The sequence below is a fragment of the Dromiciops gliroides genome, chromosome 6 (assembly GCF_019393635.1).
Source record: "Dromiciops gliroides isolate mDroGli1 chromosome 6, mDroGli1.pri, whole genome shotgun sequence".
NCBI classification, from domain to species: Eukaryota; Metazoa; Chordata; class Mammalia; order Microbiotheria; family Microbiotheriidae; genus Dromiciops; species Dromiciops gliroides.
In genome coordinates this window covers 264,894,092-264,904,900 of record NC_057866.1, presented here as the reverse complement: position 1 = coordinate 264,904,900, position 10,809 = coordinate 264,894,092, and the positions used below count along the sequence as shown (strand labels likewise).

The 10,809-nt window shown below is 43.3% G+C and overlaps 1 protein-coding gene across 4 annotated transcripts in view; it reads right to left on the bottom strand.

Moving 5' to 3' along the window:
* Window positions 1-7,700: 7,700 nt before the first annotated feature.
* MFSD8 (major facilitator superfamily domain containing 8) overlaps window positions 7,701-10,809 on the bottom strand; it is a 28,028-nt gene continuing 24,919 nt past the window's right edge. For all 4 annotated transcript variants that reach the window (XM_043969454.1, XM_043969456.1, XM_043969457.1 and 1 more), the window contains one exon: window positions 7,701-9,840. In XM_043969454.1, coding sequence (XP_043825389.1) covers window positions 9,634-9,840 — 207 coding nt within the window. In that variant the 3' untranslated portion in view covers window positions 7,701-9,633. The remainder of the gene's footprint in view (window positions 9,841-10,809) is intronic.

Below are 10,809 nucleotides of genomic sequence, written 5' to 3'. Positions count from 1 at the left end.
GTGAGAAAATGCTCAAATTTCACACAATCTGAAAAATAAGACAATCACTAAAATAGCAAAACTAGCACTCCAATAAAGACTAGAATAGAATCCTGGTAGGACTATTTGGGAAACCAAGCACTTCTGGTCCATTTTCTTTATTTTTTTTTTTTGGTGAGGAAATTGGGGTTAAGTGACTTGCCCAGGGTCACACAGCTAGTGTTGTGTCTGAGGTCGGATTTGAACTCAGGTCCTCCTGAATCCAGGGCCGGTGCTCTATCCGCTGAGCGACCTAGCTGCCCCGTCTGGTCCATTTTCTACAGGACTATAAACCAGTAATTTCAGAGGTAAATCTGAGAATACACAATTCTACCTAGAGTTGGTCATTTTTTTTACTAATTCCAGTTTGCTAATTGGTTGTTTTTCAGTCATGTCTGACTCTTTGTAACCCCATTTGAGATTATCTTGGCAAAGATACTTGGAGAGGTTTGCCAGATGAGTCTTCCTGACTTCAGGTCATAATAGGTCTGTCCCCTAAAATATTTTTTTAAAGTTTTACTAGTGCCTTTTGTCTAGAACCATAATTAGAATCTTCTCACCACGAAACGAGACAGACGGTGGCCATTTGTGACAGGTCGTGCAGCATTTTACACTCATGGTCACTCCCCTCCCTCCCATGAAAGGGGAGCTTATTTCATTCAACTGCATTGCTAAACCGAGCGGTCATTGCTTGTAATCTGAGATCAGATCCTTTGGAGCGTTGTTTTCAGGGACGAAGTCCCCGAAAGTAACTGAACTATCAAGCTCTTCAGGCTCCGCTTTCTCCACTGCATCAGTTCGCTTTAATATCTCTGTTTTGTTCTTAAGAAGCAGAGATCCCAGGAATGAAGAGATGCTAGTCCTGGTCCCGCGTCTGGGGGAGACCTCAAAGGGTGTCCCGTTCCGAGTACCACAGTTTAAAGCCATTGATAACTGGAGAGGGACAAGGAGGGCAGTCAAGATGCTGAAGTTGCCCATCATCCTGATAAGGGTTGGTTACTCAGGATTGGTTGAAGCAACGGGCATGTTTGACCTAAACTCTTATTGGGAAGAAAGGGATGAAGGTTTGCGAGAGCTGTGTTCGGTTATGGAAAAGGTAATTAGACTCATTCTGTCTCCAGGGGACAGAACCATGAACAAAAAGAATGGAGGGGGCGGGGGAAGATTGCGAGCTGCCCATAGATGTAGTGGGCTGCCTCCGGAGTGGGGGGCGGGTCACCCGCTCTTCGGAGATCTTCAGCAAGGGGCTACATCGTAATGGGGTTCCTTTGAGTTATAAATGGCTTGGACTAGGGAGCCACGTGTTCTCATCCAGCTCTATAGTCTGTCGATCTCTGAATTCTTCCCTTTTCTTAGAGCACAATAATGGGGCAGCTAGGTGGGGCAGCGGACACAGTGCCCAGCCTGGAGTGTCCTGGAGACTCCTCCCCCTTAGTTCAAATCCATCCTCAGACACAGTAGCTGTGTGGCCCTAGGCAAGTCACTTAACCCTGTTTGCCTCCGTTTCCTTATCTGTAAAAATGAGCTGGAGACGGCAATGGCAAACCACTCCAGTATCTCTGCCAGGAAAACCGCAAATGAGCTCAAAGAATCAGACACGACCGAACAACAACAAAGCAGCAGCCCAATAATTATGATCCATGATATTCATATGCATTATCTGTTCAGCCGTTTCCCAAATGAGGAGCACCCACTATGTTTCTTAAATGCATTTGTAATAGGAAAACAAATGACACTAACTAACTTATATGTCCACTAATTGGAGAATGGCCAGGTAAATTTGGATCTATGAAGGGAAACACACGGTGAGAAGTAGCATGGCTCCACCTTGTGGTGCAGATGTCGAACACACCCGAGCGCCGCTGACCAGAATAAAATATAATTGGGAAATATTTAACAAAGCAAACACGGATAACTTGACACTTTAAAACTAGGTCAATGTGGATCCTTACATGCAGATTACTGGCCACGCTTTTCATTTGGGGAGGAAGGAAATAAGCAGGCTCAGCACTTTACTGATAGTATTGCATTTGATCTTTTTTTTTTTTTTGGTGAGGCAATTGGGGTTAAGTGACTTGCCCAGGGTCACACAGTTAGTAAGTGTCAAGTGTCTGAGGTTGGATTTGAACTCAGGTCCTCCTGACTCCAGAGCCAGTGCTCTATCCACTGCACTACCCAGCTGCAATTGATCTTTATCTCAAATAGTCTCTCATTTGATCATTATCTCATTTGTTTAAGTTTGACTTCACTAGCATAGCTGGCCTTGGAGTCACAAAGACCTGGCCAGTCAAATTCCACCACTGACACATTCTGTTTATGTGACCCTCCTCAAATGCTTGCTTGACCTCCTCAGTGGTCCCTAGAAATACTGGAAGACTAAAAGTAGCGGAGCAGGTGCCAGTTTACATTGGTAAAAGGAGTTTCTAGGAGTTGTTCATGGTTTAATCATTTTTTCAGTCATGCCTGACTCTTTATGAGCTCATTTGCGGTTTTCCTGGCAGAGATACTGGAGTGGTTTGCCACTGCCGTCTCCAGCTCATTTTTACAGATAAGGAAACGGAGGCAAACAGGGTGAAGTGACTTGCCCAGGGTCACACAGCTGCTAAGTGTCTGAGGCCAGATTTGACTGTGATTTCACTCATCTGGGGTTCTAGGAGTGCCCTAGATCAATTAAATCACAGGTCCATTTTCCTGCCCCCTTGAAACGAGCCAGGCCAGACTTATGAGGCAAAAAAGGTTTGGCATAAAGGGTAGCTATGTTAGCCTGGCCATTGAGACGCACAACCGGAGATGAAATGTTGAAAAGGTAGGCGGATCTGGATTGTAGAACACATGGGATGGATTAACGGGAAGAGTCTGGACGAATGCATAGGAGGGAGTAGCTGCTATACTGAAAAGGACGCACTCACTTCCTTTTAAGCCAGATTCTAAAGGGCCTTAAATACCGGGCCGATCTGCGTGTCAGGAATACTAACGTAGAGGCTGGCAGGGGGCTATTGCAATCATCCCACCCAGGGGTCTGGCCAAGACCCCTGTCCTCTTCTCCCTTGGAGTTGTCTCACTTGGTGATCTCTTTAGCTCCTGAGGGTTCAATTACCATCTCAATGTAGATGATTAGCTAGCCCCAACCTCTCCGGTCTCTGACTGACCTGCAGTTTCATATCTTCTACTGCCTAACGGACATCTTGAGCTGGATGTCTCACAGATGTCTCAAACTCCATATGTCCAAAATAGAATCTATTATTTTTCCCCCTAAACTCTCCCTTCTCCCAAATTTCTGTATTATAGTGGGAGGGTATCCCTAAGCTCCCAGTCACCTGGGCTCGATGGGAACCTTGTTGTCATCCTTGAACCCTCCCTTTAAATCACCATATCCAATAGGTTGCTAAGTCCTCTAAATTCTATTTTGGTAACATCTCCCCTGTGCCCACAGGACACTGCCACCACCCTGGTCCTCTCTTGTCATGTCTCACCTGGACTATGGCAATAGTCTTCTAGCTGGTCTCCCTGCCTTACTCCAAACTCCTCTATTCAGCTACCAAAGTGATCTTTGTAAAAGTCTAAGTCGGACCATGTCAAACCCCTACTCAATAAACTTCAGCGGCAAAAAAATAAATTAAATAAATAAATAAGTAAATTAATTAATTAGAATTTTTTTTTTAAAGTGAAAGGGGCAGCTAGGTGGTGCAGTGGGTAAAGCACCAGCCCTGGAGTCAGGAGGACCTGAGTTGAAATCCGGCCTCAGACACTTAACACTTACTAGCTGTGTGACCCTGGGCAAGTCACTTAACCCCAATTGCCTCACCAAATATAAATAAATAAATAAACTTCAGTGGCTCCCTATTACCTCAGGATCAAATACAAAATTCTGTTTGTTTTTTAAAGCCCTTCACAACCTGACCCTTCCTACTCTTCCAGTCTTCACACACATCAATCCCCTCTATGGACTCCAATTCAGGGACACTTGCCTACCAAGCTGTTCCTCCACCTGGTCATTATCTCCTGACTCAGTCAATAAACATTTATTAAGCACCTATTATTTTCCAGGCCCTGTGCTAAGCCCTAAGGATACAAGAAGAAGCAAAAGACAGCCCCTATCCTGAAGGAGCTCCTGACTGAGACTACCAGCAAACCCAAAGAAGGATGGTGGTGTCTTAAACAGAGGGAAGGTGGGGTTAGGGGAAAAGATAATGAGTTTCCTTTTGGACATAGCGAGTTTAAGCTGTTCACTGGACAGCACGCTGGAGATGTTTGGAAGGCATTTGGAAACATGAGCCTGGGGGTCAGCAGAGGGAGTGGGCAGGAAAGATAGATGTGAGAATCATCAGCACAGAGAGGGTAATTAAATCTTTGAGAGCTAATGAGACCAGGTACCACAGAAGAAAAAGAGGGCCCAGGCCAAAACCTTGAGGGACATCTATGGTCATACGGCATGATCTGGAGAAGGATCCAGCAAAGGAGACAGAGGAGTCGTCGAGGAGGTAGGAGGAAAACCAGAAGAGAATATAAATAATCAGCAATATCAAAAACTTCAGAGGAAGAGGTCAAGAATGAGGACTGAGGGGGGCAGCTAGATGGCGCAATGGATAAAGCACTGGCCCTGGATTCAGGAGTACCCGAGTTCAAATCCGGCCTCAGACACTTAACACTTACTAACTGTGTGACCTTGGGCAAGTCACTTAACCCCAATTGCCTCACCAAACAAAAACAAAAAGAATGAGGACTGAGAAAAGGCCAATGGGTTTGGCAATTAAGAAATCATTGGTGGGGCAGCTAGATGGTGCAGTGGATAGAGCACAGGCACTGGAGTCAGGAGGACCTGAGTTCAAATGTGGCCTCAGACACTTAACACTTACTGGCTGTGTGACCCTAGGCAAGTCACTTAACCCCAATTGCCTCTCTCTCTCTCTCTCTCTCTCTCTCACACACACACACACACACACACACACACACACACACACACACACACACACACACACACACAAGAAATCATTGGTCATTTTGGAGCAATTTCAGTGGAGGCACCTAGTGTCGATGGCTTCTTGAAGAAGTTTGGCTAAGAGATACAGCTTAAGGAGAAGTGGGAGGGCACAGGTGTGGACTTTAGGTTGAGATGAGGACAAGGTCTAGGAGGACTGAGGCAAAGATAGGACAGGGTGATTGAAGAGCAGAATTTCCAAACTTCACATCAAGATCCTAGAGGTAGCAGTTATGGCTGACGGTGAAAGTCTTTGATATGTCCATCCAAGAGAACACCCAAGGTGATGATGCAGGTCACCGGAGTCCAGCAGGCCCCAGGGACACTGAAGTAGCCAAGTATGAAGGGTAAATTCAGCAGGCTTGGGTACAAGAAGTGGCTGTGACAAAGACTTGAACAGGGCAATATTAATAAAGAGGATGCTGAGTGATGGTTGGCAAAGGGACAATCTAAAAAAAAAAAAAGAGGCAGTGACAATGGGTGGAAGGAGTGGGGAATTTGCAACTGAAAAAAACCACTGAATTTTTTTAAAAGTGGCAACAATGATACACTGTCTCCTTTTGGTCCAGTGACCCAAGGACGACTCAGAACCAGTACAGGCAGGGAATCGATCTCTTCTGCAGGTTTCCATGAGTGCCAGAGGACGGAAAACATGCGAGATGAAACAGGATTAAAGGGAACTTGTCACCAGTGAAGAAGAGATCCTGGAGGGCCAACGGGATAGGAAAAGAGAACATGGACTGGGGAGAAGAGGACATAAGGCACATACAGGTGCAAGTACAGGGGAGGTAAGAGGTGAAAATGAATGAACTAACGGTTCACGTTCCTACATGATCTGAGGTGTGCCTCCCATGAAGTAAGGTTTTGTAAATATTATCATTTTCATGTTAGAGATGAGGAAAGTGAAGCTCAGAACACCACACAGCAAGAAAGACCCAAACCGTCTGTCCTGAGAAAAAAGAGTTTTATTAATATGTTTCCATTGCAGTCACTTGCCAGTGACTCCCTTACAGAAAGAACACATAAAGCCACAGGAATCCACCGAGGGCCGAGTCCAGCACCTGGCTTGCCTCCTCTCTTCAGAGAGGGGTCACTCATTCCCTGCTAGGCTTCTCAAGCCCATACTGACCAGAGCCCTGACAGTTTCCCTCGGACACAGATCTTCTGACATTCCACACATCACACTTTTCATTCTACCGTGATGCCAATTCCAGTCCATCCTGTTACCATAATGCAAACGCCCCTTCCTCTGTTCAGGAATCCTTAGCAACTCCCCAGATCAAATTCCAAATCCCAAGAGGTGACCAAAAGCACTTAGTGGACAGGCCACACATCTGTCCAGTGTGCTCTGTAATGAGGAAGCACATTCTAAGCATACGCCTACAAGAGGCTTCACAAATGAGCTTAGAAGTCACTACGTACAAATATACACACACGTACAAACCAGATATTTATTATAAAGAGAATTCATCATTTAATACAATACATCACAAAATATTCCATATTAGTCACCGGTAGCACTGAGTTGAATGTATTCTTTTCTTTCAAATAATTTAATTTACTTTTGGAAACACTTGACCGTACTATAAAGATCTACCATCTTTTTTCAATTTATCCTGAATCTGTCCCACTTGAGACTTTTTACTGTGGTCAGCTACTTCCTTGGCCAAAGAAAACCACATGATTCTCCAGAATGTCCCACAATATTAAAGGTGCTGACATTTCTTTTCTCTCAGTGTTTGTTAGGGGCTCTTTTACACTGCCAGTGAGTAAGATTAAAAAATAAAGTTAGTGTTCCTTGAAAAGCCAAAGTAGTAGATTTTTTAAAAAGTTGTCAAAGGTTGTCTTTTAGTTACAAATAGTATGAAAATAATAGAAATTCAATCTTCACCTTTAATCTTAAAATTGATTTTCATTTATACTCAGCTGTAAACTAAGTACTGGGCAGCTTAGGTTGCTCAATGGATAGATCTCTAGGCCCAGAGAGAGGACTTGATTCAAATCCTCCAGCCTCAGACACTTACTAGCTATGTGATCCTGAGCAAGTCACTTAATGCCGTTTGCCTCAGTTTCCTCATCTGTAAAATGAGGAGAAGGAAATGGTGAATCACTGCAGTATCTTTGCCAAGAAAACCCCAAATGGGGTCATGAAGTCGTGCACAAGTGAACAGGAAGGAAAGTCAGCAATGCGCCACGGAAGCCCTGCTTATGGCTATTACGGTCTTTGGGTGAATGGCTAATGAGCCTCTGTATGACTTAGAGTCTGAAACTCACAAGACATTGCACTTGCTTTACTGCCCAAAACACTGCAACTTACCTGTTATCACTTTCTGAGGGCCCAGACTATCTTTTGCTGTACCACAGTTTGGGGTGCACAGCCCACGTTGACTAAGGGGTCACTGAATGCAGTTCCTGCAGTAAGGCCCTCAGAATAACTGATTTCCTTCAATGGAGGAACAAGATAGGCCTGTGCAATTTCAAACTCTACATTGGATGGGCTGGTCAAGGTCAAGATTTAGGATAATCATTGCAATTACACTGAAGCTTCCTTGTGCTCTCCGTGCCCACTGCCCACTGCCAGCACTGAGGGGTGAATCTTTCTTCTAGAATTAGTCACTGCCCAAGACAGTGAAGCCTATGGCATAAGAAGCATGCCAGATGGGATGGGTGAATGAACCCAACTGAGTAAACAAATTTGCAAATTAAGCCAACTTTTAACCATCTAAGAGATGAGAGGATCAGCTACAAGAAATGAAGTTAGATGAAGTACAGTTAAAGTGCAAATTATAGTATAACAATTAGAAGTAAAAATACTCAGGGCTTATAGGAGAAAACTGGTTTAGGAAAACCATTTGAAGACTTGCATTTTGTCAATGCACCTTGACTACCACCATGCAGCATTCTTTTCAAGCCCATATGTGTTACTCAGATCCTTTTAAAACGGCTACTTACTGGAGAGGTAGAAACATTTACATGCGTAGTGCAATTCAGTCAAATCCAGGGTAAACATAGCAAAACCTACACAAGGGGAATAACCATTAAAGCTATTGGTCTGACTCTAGGAGGGTATTGGGCTTTTCCCCAGTGTCTCCCACCTGGTGAAATTATTCTGCTTCGAATGACAAATAATTACTTTTGATGTAGAGGAATAACCTGATCTCTGTTCTCTTCCCAGGGTTACCATGAAGAGTCTTTCAGGTTTAAATAGATGCTCAGAGCATTCACCTAGAGCTTTATCATTAAAGATTTGTTCTGTATATGCAGACACAAGTGCATCTATACTATGTTCCGTGGCTAATGAGCAGTTAAAAGCAGCAGATGGCCTGGAATTCTGTCTTGGCTTGTAAGTGCATTTGCACTAAGGAATCATTTGCTGAGACCTTGGGTGAACCTGTTTACCAAAGGAATTCTAAACTCTTCAGCCTGGCAGTCATAGCCCTCCACAACTTGGTTCCAAAAAAACCTCCCATTATTCTTCATCTCGTTTAACAAAGTTGTTAGATTTTCAGTTCTAAATTCTCTCCCTTCCCTCTCCCCTCCCCAATCTGGTCAGAAGGCAAGCGCATGTCATTTTCTTCCACGAAGCCTTCCCTGATTCTGCTCCTTCAGAAGTGGCTGCCCCCAGAAGCCCTTCTCACAGGCTCACTCTGTAGCACCTACTTTATGTGCGATCAGTCATTTGTGTCATCTCACTTACAGAGGAAGAGCCTTGAGGCTGGGGTGCTCTGACTCTGCTTCTCTTAGGAGCTAGCATGATACTTTGCACACTGGTGGGACTTTCAGGAAGGGCCGGATAGATGAAAGACACTGCTAACTTTGTGAGATGATATACAGCATGTGCTATGGGAGGCAGGGGGACAGGGAGCCACTGTGCATCAGAGATGGGACCCAAACTAATGTTGTTTTGACCCATGAGTGGCTCTACAGTATAATATATAACAGTGAGGTGGTGTAGTGAATAGAGAGCCAGGCCTGGATTCAGGAAAACTTGAGCTCAACTCTGGTCTCAGATACTAACTAGCTATGTGACCCTGGGCAAGTCACTTAACTCTGTTTGCCTCAGTTTTCTGATCTGTAAAATGAGCTAGAGAAAAAACAGCAAACTACTCCAGTATCTTTGCCAAGAAAACCCCAAATGGACTCAAGAACTGAACAACATAATGTATACTAATATACATTTCCAATTTTTTTTTTGTGGCATGAAAATTCGGAGCCATAACCCATCTGACTCACACTATCATCAACAATTTCTATATTTTTGTTGTAGAAAATCTTTTTCTGTTCTCTGTCAGTGTAAACCTGATTTAAAACTAATTTAGTAAAGGGTGCAGCTTATATTAGAAGAATGTTGCTCAGCATTTATATATTGCTGTCTGTTCATTAGATCAGGTGATGTAAAAACGTTGTTTCACCCTGTATGTAGAGAAATTATAATCTAAAAACGATTAACTTGCCCTAGGGTAGGTCCGAAGCAAGAGGGGCAGAATTTAGCTTGTGTTCCATACATATGACAAGACACAGAATATTGACTGGTTTTCTGGAAATAAAGCTCCCAGGTTCACAGCAATCTTCAAATGAAGCCTATGGTGAGGTAGCTCCATGTAGCCCTTTACCTTTGCCACTTAACTATCCCAAGCTTACTCCTGGACCCAACCATGCCTTACAGAAAAAGCAATAAGTCTCTTATAAACTGCTCCCAAAAGCATGATTGTTAATATAACCATTCCACAGATTAAGCTAAATGACCATCGAGGCCCTAAATAAGTATATGTTTGGCTAACAAACACAGGTCCGAGAATCCTTGCACCACTTCCCGAAGCTGTTAACCAGCCCATGTAGACGCCCTAAAGAGAAGAAAGAGGTTGAAAACAATGTTTAGTTTTTGTTAACAAAATGGGGGCAATGAAGCTATTAACAGCACAAGCCTAAGAGTTGTGTCTTCTTCCTCCCTTTTCCTAGTCAGATCTTCTCAATGAAGTTAACAACTTCTCCCCATTATTTTCTTTCTTTTCCTTTGAACACAGATTAACACAGATTACAGAGATGTCTCAAGTATACATCAGAATGAAAAACTAGCTTTATATTTAATTCAGCAATGTTACTTCAGCTTGATGAATCATTAACAGTTTATATAAATAATATTTACTATTCAAATTTTATTTGAATTCAATGCAAATTCAATGCAATTCAATGCAAAAATGACAGACCACAAAGAAACATTTTCCTAAATTCAAATCTGGCCTCACACTTACTGTGTGACCCTGTTTGCCTCAGTTTCCTCATCGGTAAAATGAGCTGGAGAAGGAAATGGCAAACCCCTCCAGGATCTTTGCCAAAAAAACCCCAGATAGGGTTATGGAGATTTGGACACACGGGGAGAACAACAAACAGACAAGCAACCCTAGTCTCAGAGACTTACTTGGTTGAGTGTCTGTGAAATGCCTCGCAGAGTCTGTACTGATACTTCTCTTTAAGACCAGCATAACCCACCCCAGGAGCACAGTTCAACTTTAAAAAGCATGAGATAAGCTAAAATATGAATAAGAAATAGAAAAGAACCCTCATAAAATAAAATTACTAAGGCGACAGGCAGGATCAAAACAAACTCAGGACAACAATGTCAAAATCCCTACATGTGAAGCCTTAAAGAGGAAGAGGAACTGTCTGAATAACCAAACAGCCCTCTTGGAAGAGCTTCAGAAAGATTTTACAAACCAAATAAGAGAGGTAGAAGAAAAACTGGGAAAAGAAATGAAAGTTATGCACGAGAGAGTCAATAGCTTGGAAAAAGAAAATAATGCCATAAAAAATAC